Source organism: Pseudophryne corroboree, assembly GCF_028390025.1.
Source record: "Pseudophryne corroboree isolate aPseCor3 chromosome 3 unlocalized genomic scaffold, aPseCor3.hap2 SUPER_3_unloc_26, whole genome shotgun sequence".
Classification (NCBI taxonomy): domain Eukaryota; kingdom Metazoa; phylum Chordata; class Amphibia; order Anura; family Myobatrachidae; genus Pseudophryne; species Pseudophryne corroboree.
Genome location: NW_026967515.1, coordinates 1,141,525 through 1,157,527, shown reverse-complemented (window position 1 = coordinate 1,157,527; position 16,003 = coordinate 1,141,525). Strand labels below are relative to the sequence as shown.

General features: G+C 43.0%; 2 protein-coding genes across 2 annotated transcripts in view; one reads left to right on the top strand and one right to left on the bottom strand.

The window, feature by feature from the left end:
• The window catches only part of LOC134983839 (oocyte zinc finger protein XlCOF22-like), a 33,123-nt gene extending 20,959 nt beyond the window's left edge, over positions 1–12,164 (bottom strand). Inside the window, exons 1-2 of the mRNA XM_063949462.1 lie at positions 12,095–12,164; positions 11,346–11,937 (exon numbers count right to left, since the gene is read on the bottom strand). Of these exons, the coding sequence (XP_063805532.1) occupies positions 11,346–11,736 (391 nt within the window). The 5' untranslated portion in view covers positions 11,737–11,937; positions 12,095–12,164. The remainder of the gene's footprint in view (positions 1–11,345; positions 11,938–12,094) is intronic.
• Positions 1–16,003, top strand: part of LOC134983834 (uncharacterized) — a 311,233-nt gene that overhangs the window by 254,690 nt on the left and 40,540 nt on the right. The gene's annotated exons all lie outside the window — the stretch shown is intronic.

Sequence of the window (16,003 nt, the reverse complement as noted above, 5' to 3'; positions counted from 1 at the left end):
GCTCAGACCCCGCAGGGCGGACACTGCTCCCCCCTCAGTCCCTCGATGCAGGGAGACTGTTGCCAGCAGCCTCCCTGTAAAATAAAAACTCTAAGAAAAACTTTTACTAAGAAAGCTCTGTAGAGCTCCCCTAGCTGTGACCGGCTCCTCCGGGCACAATTTCTAAACTGAGTCTGGTAGGAGGAGCATAGAGGGAGAAGCCAGCCCACACTATTAAACTCTTAAAGTGCCAATGGCTCCTGGTGGACCCGTCTATACCCCATGGTAGTAATATGGACCCCAGCATCCTCTAGGACGTAAGAGAAAAGACAATTTGTCCATCGAGTTCAACCTATTTGTTGTTTCCTGTGCAGTATTATTTTTGGACTAAATTTTGTCTGATGCTGATGTCAGCCGTTGTGTTTATTCCTTTTTTTTCTAATAACTATAGTGCGTGACTACGCACCATAATCCTGGATATCCTTATCCATTAGGAATTTATCCAACCCATTCTTAAAGGTGATGACTGAGTCCGCCATTATAACTCTCAGGCAGGGAATTCCAAACACGTATTGTCCTTACCGCGAAAAATAAATTTCCCCGCTTTGTGCAGAATCTTCTCTCCTCTAACCTAAGCAAGTGTCCACGTGTCCTCTGTGCTGATCTTACCAAACACAGGTCCCGCGCAAGCTCCGTGTATTGTCCCCTTATATATTTGTAGATGTTGATCATGTCCCCTCTTAGTCTCCTCTTTTCCAGTATAAACATGCCTAGCCTAGCAAGCCTTTCCTCGTATTCCAGAGTCTCCATGCCCTTAATTAGTTTGGTCGCCCGCCTCTGAACCTTTTCTAGCTCCAGGATATCCTTTTTGTAATACGGTGCCCACAACTGCACACAGTATTCAAGATGTGCCACAATAAAAGAAAAAATGGAAAGCGTAACTTATCCTGCGCTCGTCTTTGTTTCCATCGACAGTATTCAGATGCTCAGTGCAAATTATATTGGTGCATAAAAAAATTTAAAGAAATCGATATAGTGAATCATAATTTAATACATATAAAATTCATAAAATACACTTATAAAATCCATACACATATTCATAGCAGCAAAAATTTCATTAAATAGATTGCACAGAAATCCTCATGGGCAGAAAAGAGACTGGTGGATAATTACCAATGTGTATAGAACTGTGAAAACAGTTCTAAATCAGTACAAGGCAGCAGGAGCAGAGAGCAGCCATTGCTGTGTCTGGCAGCAGAGTTCCTGAATCACTGAACATCACACCTGAAAAAGACTCCGGTCTGGAGTAGAAACGCGTCGGTGGAACGCACAGGAGCCGTGGGACATTTTACTGGAGGACTTGCCATTCTGTTCCAGGGATTCCCGGGATCCTCCAAAACAAAAACCTGCATGCTGGTTTAGAACTGTTTTCACAGTTCTATACACATTGGTAATTATCCACCAGTCTTTTTTCTGCCCATGAGGATTTCTGTGCAATCTATTTAATTCAATTTTTGCTGCTATGAATATGTGTATGGATTTTATAAGTGTATTTTATGAATTTTATACTGTCGATGGAAACAAAGACGAGCGCAGGATAGGTTACGCTTTCCATTTTTTTCTTTTATTGTGGCACTTATGGATAAGGGAGAAGGATCCTTCAGGAAAGTGTGTCTCTTCCAGCAGCTAGATTGCACACAATTTTTTCCCCTCAAACTATTGTTACAGTATTCAAGATGTGTCCTCACTAGTGATTTATATAACGGGAGTATAATACTCTAGTCCCTAGCATCAATACCCCGTTTTATGCATGCTAATATCTTATTAGCCTTCTTTGCTGCACTCCTACTTTGGGTACTGCTGCTTAGCTTGCTATCTATGAGGACACCCAAGTCCTTTTCCAGTACAGAATCCCCTAATTTTACCCCATTTAGTAGGTAGGTGTTATTTTTGGTCTTGCCCCCACAGTGCATTAACTTACACTTGTCTGTGTTGAAGCTCATTCTCGATTTGGCTGCCCATGCTTCTAGTTTAACCAAGTCGTTCTGAAGACTCAGCATCCCCCTCCGTTATTTATAACCTTACACAATTTGGTATCGTCTGCAAAAATTGACACTATGCTCCATAGACCTTCTGACAGGTCGTGAACAATAGTGGTCCTGGTACAGACCCTTGTGGCACACCACTTAGCACTTCAGTCCAATTTGAAAATGATCCATTAACCACAATGCACTGCTCTCTATTATCTAACAAATTACTGACCCAAGTGCATATTGTGCTCCCTAGCCCTATTCCTTGTAGCTTATAGCTAAGACGCATGTGTGGTACTGTGTCAAAAGCTTTGGCAAAGTCTAAAAAGATGACATCCACCACCATACCTTGATCAAGGATCGCACTTACTGTTTCATAAAAGCCAAGTAAGTTGGTTTGACATGATCTGTCCTTCACAAATCCATGTTGGTTCCATTTAATGACCTTATTGAACTTCTGAATACTATCCCTTAGAATACCTCCCAATACTTTCCCCATTATAGATGTAAGACTAACTGGTCTATAATTACCTGGTTCAGCTTTACTCCCCTTTTTGAATATTGGCACTACAGATGGGTCCACGTTTATCTTGACCTTTAATAGGATTACCTGAGACTGGCCAGTCGGACTTAATCCCCTGCTGTATTGTATTGCTGCTGAGAACAATAGATGAAGGGTTTATGCTAATAAGTCATGTTGTGCCTAGGTGCAGAAAACTAGTCAATATAACAGTAGACCCATCTGTACTTCCGCTATACGCCAGTCTTTGGGAACCATACCTGATATAACTGAATCTTTAAAGATCAAAAATAGCGGCCTTGCAAGTTCAGAGTGAAGCTCCATAAGAACTCTTGGGTGAATTCCATCGGGACCCGGTGACTTATTAATCTTTACATTTATTAATCGGTCACAGACTACCTCCTCACATAAATAAGCACTTAGCAGTGGGACATTATCTTTGGTGACATTGTGTGTTAGTCCCTGCATTTGGTCTTCTCTTGTACATAAAGTTGAAAAAAAACTAATTTAGTTTGTCCGCTATGTCATTATCATTTTTGATTAAGACTCCCAATTTGTCTTTTAAAGGGTCTATAGCAGGAATTCCCAAACGCGGTCCTCAAGGCACACCAACAGTGCAGGTTTTAGTGATATCCAGGCTTCAGCACAGATGGTTACATCAAAATAACTGAGGTACTAATTAAGTCACCTGTGTTCAAGCCTGGATGTCACTAAAACCAGGACTGTTAAGGCACGTACACACTTGTCGATGTATCGGCCGTTGTCTTGAATGGCCGATATATCGCGGGACCGTCGGCCAGTGTGTACGGCCGATACGCCTGTGAACTCCGTCGTTCACAGACGTATCGCGTCGGCCGCGCAGCACAGCCGACAGCCAATATATCTACCGATATATTGACGCGTCGCTGTGTGTGTACGGGGCGGTTGGCCGACCGCCCGTACACATGCTGCGGCGGCCGGCGGTGATTGACAGCTGGACTGGGCGGGTGTGTGTACATGCCCGCCCAGTTCATGACGTCAGTCCCCGACAGATCGGGCAGTGTGTATGCTGAACACACTGCCCGATCCGTCCATAGATATATCTGCAGATCAACTGATCTGCAGATATATCTATTAGTGTGTACCCACCTTTAGTGTGCCTTGAGGACCGTGGTTGGGAAACACTGGTCTATACTCTCCTTTAATATCTTGCTGTTGATATACTTAAAAAAAAAAAATGGGATTTGCTTTGCTTTCCTTCGCTACTAGTTTTTCAGTTTCTACTTTAGCCTCTCTTATTTCTTTTTTGCGTATTTTGTTACAATCCTTGAGCCAGTATAGGACAGCTTATGAACGCTGATATTGAATGAGACCATATCGTGGTCGCTGTTTCCTATGGGCTCCCCTACTATAATATTTGATACCAATTCCCCATTGTTTGTAAATACCAGGACTAAGATTGCATTGTACCAGTTGGTTCCTCGATTAATTGAATGAAGTAGATATCATTAGTGTGTGTAAAAACATATTGCCCCTAGCAGTATCACATGAATGGATTTTCCAGTTTATCTCTGGATAGTTAAAGTCTCCCATCACTACTATGTCTCCTACTCCTGCTGCTCTTTCAATTTGCTTCAGCAACAATTCCACATCAGACACATTAATACCAGGCGGCCTGTAGCATAACCCCAATAACTTTTTTATTGCTTTACCCCCGCATGCAATTTCTACCCATAACGTCTCAATAGTATTTACAGTCCCCTCTTGAATATCTTCCCGTATATGAGGTTTTAATAACGGCTTTACATAAAGACATACCCCTCCACCCCGTTTATTTAAGCGGTCTCTCCTGAACAGCGTATAACCCTCTAGATTGACTGTCCAATAATGAGATTCATCCCACCAAGTTTCAGTAATGCCTATAGTATCATACTGTTTGCTTGCTGCAAGGATTTCTAGTTCCCCCTCTTTTCCTGTAAGGCTTCTAGCGTTTACATACATACAACTAAGATCAGTATTTCCCCCTGTGCTAGGGGCATCATTCTCTTTATGCAGCAACGGTGACCCATAATCATTATTAGCTAGTGTTTTGGTAAAAACTTTAATACCCATGTTAATACTCTTGCCGGCTGCTCTTTCCCTACCCCCTACTCCTCCCCCCTTTCATTCACTACCGCCATCCCCAATATTCTCACTGCATGGTCTTACTGACCTATAGTTTCCTTCTGTATTGTCTTACTGACCTATAGTTTCCTAGTGTATTATCTTACTGACCTATAGTTTCCTCCCATATTGTCTTACTGACCTATAGTTTCCTTCTTTATTGTCTTACTGACCAATAGTTTCCTACAGTATTGTCTTACTGACCTATAGTTTCCTTCAGTATTGTCTTAGTGACCTATAGTTTACTACTGTATTGTCTTACTGACCTAGTTTCTTCTGTATTGTCTTACTGACCTATTATTTCTTACTGTATTGTCTTACTGACCTATAGTTTCCTACTGTATTGTCTTACTGACCTAGTTTCTTCTGTATTGTTTTACTGACCTAGTTTCCTTCTGTAATGTCTTACTGACCTATAGTTTCCTACTGTATTGTCTTACTGACCTATAGTTTCCTACTGTATTGTCTTACTGACCTATAGTTTCCTACTGTATTGACTTACTGACCTAGTTTCTTCTGTATTGTCTTACTGACCTATAGTTTCTTCTGTATTGTCTTAACGACCTATAGTTTGTCTTACTGACGTATAGTGGCTTACTGTAGTCTTTCTGACCTATAGTTTCCTTCTGTATTGTCTTGCTGACCTATAGTTTATTCTGTATTGATTTACTGACCTATAGTTTCCTTCTCTATTGTCTTACTGACCTATAGTTTCCTTCTGTATTGTCTTACTGACCTATAGTTTCCTTCTGTATTGTCTTACAGACCTATAGTTTCCTATATACATAGTTTTCCTGTCTATGGAAGAGATACCTACCATACATAGACAGTATATATAAGCCTCAGCCGCTCCCTTCTGAAAATGATAATGAATAAGGTGTATGTGTGGATACCATGCACATGTAACTGATTCTATTTACAGGAAACAATAGGGAGAGCCCACGGCTGTCTGGCAGTGTTCTAGATGGTAAAGTATTACACATATGAATATATTTCTTCTAAATAAAATATTTTTCACCCTGATTGATATAATACTGATAGTAAGACAATTCAGTCAATAGTAATCTTTCTTTTAATTAAGTAGGATCAATTTATATGAATTTTTAGTGAATATTTCCTAAAGGTTATATTTTATTTGCAATTAAATTAACAAGAGTGCTCCCAAAAAAACGTCCGAACTTACAGTCTACGGACCCAAAGGTATCAAACTTGTCAAATTTCACGAACGTGTGGGCTGAGGACCACGTCGCCGCTCTGCAAAGTTGAGTAGTGGAATTGAATGGGAGCAGCATTTGGAAGGCATGCTGTTCCTTGTAGTGCCAATGGGAGATCCTGGGGGTGACTCCAGGGTAAGTTAGCTCTCTGTCTGGAAGTGTTTTAGTAATAGCCTTTATCATGAGGCCTACTGTGACAAATTACATGGCCCTATGTGGGCACTGCTATTATGTAGGTTAGGACTGCTGTATCAGAGAAGGCGTGACGTGGCTCAGCAGCTAAACATGTGCTTGCAAACATTTGTGACTAATTCTCTGAATTTTATTAACAGATAGGTTCAGGTATGGTTACAGGGTAATTTTCAGTGTGCGGAAGGGAATTTAGGGGAGGGGATTTGCACCCACTCCTCTTTGTCTGTTGAGTAGTGGAAACACGTCTGGAAGCCGCCCATGAGGCACCCACTGATCTGGTGGTATAAGCACCCGTCTGAACCGTAACCTGTTTGCCACAGGAGAAATATAAGCTTGCCGAATGGCAAGTCGAATCCATCTAGACAAAGGCTGCTTAGATGCTGGCACCCCTTCTTTGGCCCATCATAAAGAACAAACAATGGTCCGACTTTCTGAAGGACGACGTAACTTGTACATATACCCTTAAAGCTCAGACAACATCCAAGGACACTTCCCCATCTGCGAGACCCTGAAAAGATGGGACCACAATTGGCTGGTTTACGTGAAACAAACCTTAGGAAGGAAACCTGCTCTTGTACGGAGTTCTGCCCTATCCTCATGAAACATTCATAGGACTCTTACACGATAAGGCTCCCAACTCAGAAACCCGCCTGGCCGAAACCAAGGCAATCAATAATGTGACCTTCCAAAAGAGATATTTCAGGTCTGTTCTTGCTAACGGCTCAAAAGTTGGAGATCTCAAAAATTCCAACACCAAATTTAAGTCCCATGGCGCAGTGGTAGGACGAAAAGGGGGTTGTATCCTCAGAACCCCCTGTAAAAAGGTTTGAACCTCTGGCAAGAATGCTAACCGTTTGTTGAAATAGTATAGAGAGAAACGAAATATGAACCTTCAGAGGGCCTAGCCTCAGTCCTACATCTAGACCGGCCTGAAGGAAAAGTAGAAGTCTGGATAAGTGGTAGATCGTTGAATTCCACCCACATTCTTGACATAAGTCCATGTACCTCTTCCAAATCCTGTAGTAGTGCATGGCTGTGACCGGCTTCCTAGCGGCAAACATTGTAGGAATGGCCGTTCTTGGTATCCTTCTGTTTCTTAAGATCCGGGTTTCAATAGCCACGCCGTTAAATGCAGCCTGTGCAGGTGTGGGTGTTGGAACAGTCCCTGAGATAGCAGGTCCTCCCTCTGAGGTAACCGCCAAGGATCTTCCACTAGTAACCCTCGCAGGTCTGAGTACCAACTCTTGCGGGGCTAATCTAGTGCGATTAGAAATGCCCACACTCGTTCTCGTTTCAACCGTTTCAGAACCCTGGGTATGAGTGGAAAAGGTGGAAAAATGTAAACCCTCCTGTAACACCAAGGAAGTGTTAATGCGTCCACTCCTTCTGCTGCTGGATCTTTTGTCCTGGACACATATCTGGGCAGCTGATGGTTTTGCCAAGACGCCATTAGATCGACTTGAGATAGACCCCATCTCCTCACCACCATTTCGAAAATCCGTGGATGTAGGCACCACTCTCCCGGATGCATGTCCTGGCGGCTGAGATAATCTGCTTCACAGTTTTCTACACCTGGAATGAACACTGCCGAGAGGATGATGTTTCGCCTTTTTGCCCACAAAAAGATCTTTGTGGCTTCCTTTAACGCCATCCTGCTCTTTGTTCCTCCTTGATGGTTTATGTAAGACGTCATTGTGACATTGTCCGACTGTATCTTTAAGTGTTGACCCATGACTAGGTCTGCAGCTAAGAGAAGCACATTGTAAACTGCTCTCAGTTCGAGAATGTCTATGGGTAGGCTGCTCTCCTGTAACGTCCATCCTTTATGTCCATGGATACCATGACCCCTCCATGTTCTAAACCCACAATAACTGACTGGATTTATTCCATCTTGAATCTGCAAACTATTAGGAATTTGTTCCACTAGGACGGCACCCCAACCTCTGAGAGTGGCGTCCGTTGTCAGGATCCTCCAATCCCAAATGCCGAATCTCTTGCCTGCTGCGAGATTCTTGTGCAACGACCACCAAATCAAGTAGGTTCGTATGTGTGGTGGAAGATGGATTCTTCGATGTAGAAGCCAGTGCGAACCTGCTCCCTGAGCAATGAGTTTCATCTGGAATGGTCAGGAATGAAGTCCGCCGTACCGGAGAGCTGCGAACGGCGCCACCCTCTTCTCGAGAAGTAGCACAGAGGTGTAGAGAACCCGTCTGTGTCCTTAGTACCTGAGCCACTAACCTCTGTGGGTCCTAGATCTAGTTCTCTGGTAGGAATACTCTTAATTGTATCGTGTCCAAGATGAAATCGAGGAAATGACTCTGTGGAGTTGGCATGTGGTTGGATTTCTGGAGGTTCACAATCCACCCATGTTGAATGAGAAATTGATGAGATGCTTGAGCATCCTTTATCAGCTGTTTCTGAGATGAGGCCTTGATCAGTAGATTGTCTAGATAAGGTATGATCGTGACCCCTGTCTCAATACTGTCACCACTATTGCTTTGATCTTTATAAAGATTCTTGGAGCTGATGATAGACCGAATGGCAGGGCACTGATTCGGTAGTGATCCCACACCGGTGCAAATCTTAAGTAAGCTTGGTGAGGGGTCCAAATCGGGATATGAAGGTATTTTGCACTACCAAAAGTTTTGAATAAAATCCTGTTCCTCATTGAGGATATGAGACTGGCGACTTAACCCTTTGTATGCAGGAGTCTTTGAAGTTGCCTCCTGTAACGCTCCTGCTCACAACGGGCACCTAGGCCCTCGCGCTGCAAATAAATGGACTGTGTGGACGCTCTTGTAACTATCCTGTAACCCTGGGAAATATCTGGATGATCCAGACGTCTGGTGATGTTTTGGTCCAGGCGTCCCGAAAACCTTCCAACTCTGCGCCCCCCAAGGGGGACCCCAGGTGAGCAGGAAAACCATCATACCACGGGTTTGTCAGCAGGTCTGTCCTGCTTTTCTGGTGTCGACTGTGAATGACCTCTACCACTGGTTCCACGAGTCTGTTGCTCCAAACCTCTTCTGGCTCGGTACGACAGCGATCAAATGCATTTAAACACTGGTCCCGAGCAACCTCCTCTAACGTGTGACGTGGTGCTCGAGTAAGAAGTAGGTAGAAAGGTAGATGTCACTGCAGTTGCTTGCGAAATCCACTTGTCTAACTCATCAAACATCATCTAACCCCCAAATGGAATAGCCTCTACTCTCTATAAAAGGGGAGCGGCGGAGGAGCTGCGCTGCTAGCCTACCAGGTGTTAAGTTATAAGGCAGCAGCGTATGAGAAGCCGCTGCTGCTCGTTCCCCCGTCATCTTTTCCAGCCCTCCGCGCCCTCGTACTAGCGCCGACGGTGGGAGGAAGTGTGCGGGGGATATAGCCCGGGTCCCGGCGAGTGCAGGAGAAGCTGCGGCTGCAGCAATGAGAGATATGTCGTTTCAGCGGGCGGCGGGAGGGGGCGCTCTTTTCAAGCGCCCCGCTGTGTGTTTAAGAGGCGGCGGTATACGCTGCCGCTGACAGCCGCGCTGCTTCTCCCTCAGCCCTCTGTCGGTAGAGGAAGGAGGGCGGGGGAGCTGACATGAAGCGGGAGTGTATAGCCGGCCAGGGAGTGTTTCAGACCGATTGTTCTGTCACAGCAGCAGCGGAAGGAGGGGGCAGCGGGGAAGCTGCGCTGCTGAGTCCCAGGGCTAAGAGCCAGAAGGTAGCAGCGTTGTGTGCGGTCCGTGGGAGGAAGTCTGTCAAACTGCCTCCTGGATCCATGAAGAAGCTATGGTTACCGTAAGTTTAACTGTAACTAGGGCCCCTTTACAACCAGTACTCACTGCTGACTCTGTGCTCCGGATTTTCTGAGGAGAGATGCAGATCCCCTTTAGTAGGGATCATTGTCTCTTTATTCTTAAGACTTTCGTCCCCCTTTACATTAGGTTAACTCAGTCTCAGTACTGAAATGGAGGAGGAGCTCCCTTCTTGTGCTTGTACCTCCTTGGCACAATTTTTCAAACTGAGGGATGTGAAGGGGAGGAGCCGGCTGTGCAGACAATACTAATTTTTAGATTGTGCCACACCTCCGGTTGCAAGCTTCACACCCCTACTGTATAAGACTCCAGTGTCCCCTAGTGGATGAAAGAGAAAGGATGTTTACTTCTTTCTTTCCCGACCGCTTTTCTATGCAGAAGGGAAATATCTGCTGTTTATTGAGAGATGCTCCCTGTAAGGAATATAGAAATTTGCCACTTGTAGCTGAACTTGCAAAAGACCCCTCCCAATTTGCATCAGTTAAATTAAAGTCTCCCATGATTATGACTTCTCCCTTTAAAGCCATTTTAGTGATGTCCAACAATAGATTCCTATCCAAATCCTGCCCCTGGCCAGGTGGTCTACAGATCACCCCAATGCGAATAATGTCCTTCTCCACGGTTTTTGTGGTGACCCAAAGGGCCTCAGATTTTCTTCAATGTTTTGTATTAATTGAAGTAGCATTTATGCTTTTTTCCCACATACATTGCTACCCTTCCTCCTATACTGACTATTCTATCCTTCCTAAATAAATTGTATCCTGGTATAGCTATGGCCCAGTCATGATTCTCATTTCACCATGACTCTGTAATTGACACAATATCCAGGTTATCCTTGGTCATTATCACAATTAGCTCTGGAATTTTGTCTCCTAAGCTTCTAGCATTTACACACATAGCTATAAGAATTATGTCTGTGCATCTGTTATTAGTAGCCATGTCCAGACAGTACAAAATAAATGACAAGTTTAAAGTTAAAATTACCTGTTTGGTGATGTTGCTCTGTATTTGGTATTTGTTTTTTTAACTAATCAGGAATCACACTCTGTCCTTTACACCACAACTACACCTCGCTAAATGTAAAGATAAAGTAAACCTGACCACAAATGGCCAAATAGGTCTACTATATACAAGAAGTTATTTAATACCTGCATCATCTAACAAAATGAAGGTTATTTAATAAAAGGTTGCTAAACTGAGAAATTTAGATCCCATACAAATTAGACGCTACACAAAAAACACAATACTACTTATATATGATCCCTAAAAATAAACTTCTGCTTGTTACTTTTAATAACACTATAGTGATGTGTGTAATAACTCTCTTCATCTGATGTTTGTCATGGATAGCCTTGTGTTATAAATACCCAACTGAGAACAGGGCTGATGGCGGAGGAGGGCGTAGAATAAAAGATTGCTGTAGTGACTGAGCAATGAGAATATGTGACTTCTGTAATAAGTGTTTATTACTCACCTGTGCTGATATCTGTAGGGATCTCCTCCTCCTTACACTGCTGATCACTCCTCACATACGTCTCTTCTTCTCCCTCTGTATATTCTGCCTTTATATCAGTCACATACGTCTCTCCTTCTCCCTCTATATCTTCTGCCTTTATATCAGTCATATACGTCTCTTCTTCTCCATCTATATCTTCTGCCTTCATATCAGTCACATACGTCTCTTCTTCTCCCTCTGTATCTTCTACCTTCATATCAATCACATACATCTCTTCTTCTCCCTCTAGATCTTCTGCCTTTATATCAGTCACATACGTCTCTTCTTCTCCATCTATATATTCTGCCTTTATATCAGTCACATACGTCTCTTCTTCTCCCTCTATATCTTCTGCTTTTATATCAGTCATATATGTCTCTTCTTCTCCCTCTGTATCTTCTGCCTTTATATCAGTCACATACGTCTCTTCTTCTCCATCTACATCTTCTGCCTTTATATCAGTCACATACGTCTCCTCTTCTTCCTCTATATCTTCAGCCTTTATATCAGTCACATACGTCTCTTCTTCTCTCCTTATAGCTTCTGCCTTTATACGAGAAAGATTTTCTACCTAAATAACCCAAAAAATACAATGGCATTTGCATATTGTTTGATTAAATTGAGGTGAAACAGTATAATATTAATGTACTATACGCACACAGCTTCTCTGAACATCATATAGTGACAGTCACTTTGGTGTATTGGATGAGACCCTAAATCCCACCTACCTGATCCTCCTGTGGGGTCCTGTGATTCTCCTCTGTACAGTCCTGGGAATACAGAGGATGGGGACATCTCTCTGGTGTATCTCTGTTACTGGGCCCATCTGTAGGAGACACACAGTGACTGAGTACAGTGTATATATGTAATTATCAGGTGATGTGTGTATATAGGGGCCCCCATACCTGCTCTCCCCTGTACAATACATGACAGTCTCCTCTTACCCAGTGATGTGAGGGGGCGGTGATTCTCCATCATCACGTCCTTGTACAGACCCCTGTGCTCTTCTATATACTCCCCCTCCTGCATGGAGACATAGACAGTGACATCCTGACACCTTATAGACACCTGACACACAGTGATACAGTCATCACCCAGACACGTCCCCTGGTGTTACTGTATAATGTCCCATTTCTAGCAGTCACCTCTCCAGTCATCACCCAGACACGTCCCCTGGTGTTACTGTATAATGTCCCATTCCCAGCAGTCACCTCTCCAGTCATCACCCAGACACATCCCCCGGTGTTACTGTACTCCCAAGTCTCCTCAGACCCCAGTCATGTCCCTGTATTATTACTATAGATATAAGTGATGTCAATGTGACACTCCCGATCCCCTCATCTCCCCAGTCATGTCCCTGTATTATTACTATAGATATAAGTGACGTTATTGTGACACTTCCAGATCCCCTCACCTCCCCAGTCATGTCCCTGTATTATTACTGTAGTACCCTAGTGATCTGAAGGCCTTGGGACACTATGAGGGGGCAAATCAATTAATGAATGTGTAGATCTATAAGGTAATAGAGATGCTGCCAACTGATGTATACCATATATGTGATAATAACTTGGATCTTTCTAGTGATCCAATAATGTATAGTGTGTTTATGCATCTTATTATTCTGTGCCTGCTGAAGGTGAGGGGACTCTGGTTAGCGCGCAGTGCGCGGGGGAGATCACGGAGAAGCTTCCAGAGGTCCCGTGTGCTGAGAGAGGTGGCTGGGCGCGTGTAGTGGCGGTTTTGTTGGTGGGGTGACTAAGGGGAGAGAAAAAGGCTGGCGGCTGAGACGAGGGAGCTTACAGGAAGGTGGTTCCCTGCGAGTGAGAGAGCCCCTGTGGGGGAAAGGAATTGGATGTCTTCCGCTGCGGGTGAGAAGCGCTGTGTTAATTTCCCCTGGTGGGCGCCGAGCAGGGACGTCCCGGTGCCTGGTTGTCACGGAGAGTGCTGGGAGGTAGAGTGCTGGTGGGGCAGGCTAGTACATAGAAGGAGACCGCAGTACAGGCAGTAGCTACCAGGACTCCAGCAGTAGCAGACAGTTTCCCCCCCGAGGCAGAGCTGTGTCCCTCATCCATCCAACCTGCAGGAAGAGCCCGGTTGTTGGTGGATGCGGAGTCGGGGGGAGGGCCAGACCGGGCACACTATCATTGTAAGTGCAGGATGCCCCCATATAAATCCTGCTAATCTGCATATTCCCCTATCAGCCTTTAACTATTAAAGTACCAGCCCCCAGCACAGTAGCACAGGGACCAGCAGGATCGGTGGATCTGAGAAGTACAAATATCACCTCTAGAGACTCCATATCCATTAGAGCACAGGTTCTCAAACTCGGTCCTCAGGACCCCACACAGTGCATGTTTTGCAGGTCTCCTCACAGAATCAAAAGTGAAATAATTAGCGCCACCTGTCGACCTTTTAAAATGTGTCAGTGAGTAATTAATACACCTATGCACTTGCTGGGTTACCTGCAAAACATGCACTGTGTGGGGTCCTGAGGACCGAGTTTAAGAACCACTGCATTAGATAATGACCAGCCGGGTAGCAGTCATAGAGTGCGGTGGTGTATAATGATGAAAGCAGCTCGGAGAGGGCGCAGGGTCATCTAAACTTGGAAATGATACACTAGGGAGACTAAGCACCCCTTACCTATCAGAGACAGGTGCCAATAACCGGGACTTCTGTATGTTCTGGAGCCACCCCCACGGATCTACAGTGGGGCTATGCTTATACTGGGACAGGTAACACAGATCATCACCCCACTATATGTAACGAGTAGACCACGGGTGTCAGGGATTCCAGGGTGGAGAGCTCCACGTACTACCTTCCTGTTTCAGGTTGTCTAGGAGCGCTACAATTAGATCTTCCATGGAAACCATGCTATTCATTGCCATGAAGTAGGGATTGCTCAACAATCGTGAGGACAATTGCTCCAAGTGGAGACCCATATAACCCAGAGTACTTCTTATACACAGACACGAAAGGGCTCCAACCGTGCACGATTATAGTAAGAGAACCCGGGTGGTTTATCAAACGCAGCCTCACAACTTTCTTGTGGAGTCGTATGTTCTGTATTGGATGCATTACCTTATGTATAGGTGGGGTATATTATTATGTATAGGTGGGGTATAGTATTATGTATAGGTGGGGTATATTATTATGTATAGGTGGGGTATATTATTATGAATAGGTGGGGTATATTATTATGTATAGGTGGGGTATATTATTATGTATAGGTGGGGTATATTATTATGTATAGGTGGAGTATATTATTATGTATAGGTGGGATATATTATTATGTATAGGTGGGGTATATTATTATGTATAGGTGGGGTATATTATTATTATGTATAGGTGGGGTATATTATTATTATGTATAGGTGGGGTATATTATTATGTATAGGTGGGGTATAGTATTATGTATAGGTGGGGTATAGTATTATGTATAGGTGGGGTATATTATTATGTATAGGTGGGGTATATTATTATGTATAGGTGGGGTATATTATTATGTATAGGTGGGGTATATTATTATGTATAGGTGGGTTATATTATTATGTATAGGTGGGGTATATTATTATGTATAGGTGGGGTATATTATTATGTATAGGTGGGGTATATTATTATGTATAGGTGGGGTATATTATTATGTATAGGTGGAGTATATTATTATGTATAGGTGGGGTATATTATTATGTACAGGTGGGGTATATTATTATGTACAGGTGGGGTATATTATTATGTATAGGTGGGGTATATTATTATGTATAGGTGGGGTATATTACTATGTATAGGTGGGGTATATTATTATGTATCGGTGGGGTATATTATTATGTATAGGTGGAGTATATTATTATGTATAGGTGGGGTATATTATTATGTATAGGTGGGGTATATTATTATGTATAGGTGGGATATATTATTATGTACAGGTGGGGTATATTATTATGTATAGGTGGGATATATTATTATGTATAGGTGGGGTATATTATTATGTATAGGTGGGGTATATTATTATGTATAGGTGGGGTATATTATTATGTATAGGTGGAGTATATTATTATGTATAGGTGGGGTATATTATTATGTACAGGTGGGGTATATTATTATGTACAGGTGGGGTATATTATTATGTATAGGTGGGGTATATTATTATGTATAGGTGGGGTATATTACTATGTATAGGTGGGGTATATTATTATGTATCGGTGGGGTATATTATTATGTATAGGTGGAGTATATTATTATGTATAGGTGGGGTATATTATTATGTATAGGTGGGGTATATTATTATGTATAGGTGGGATATATTATTATGTACAGGTGGGGTATATTATTATGTATAGGTGGGATATATTATTATGTATAGGTGGGGTATATTATTATGTATAGGTGGGGTATATTATTATGTATAGGTGGGGTATATTATTATGTACAGGTGGGGTATATTATTATGTACAGGTGGGATATATTATTATGTACAGGTGGGGTATATTATTATGTACAGGTGGGGTATATTATTATGTATAGGTGGGGTATATTATTATGTATAGGTGGGGTATATTATTATGTATAGGTGGGGTATATTATTATGTATAGGTGGAGTATATTATTATGTATAGGTGGGGTATATTATTATGTAC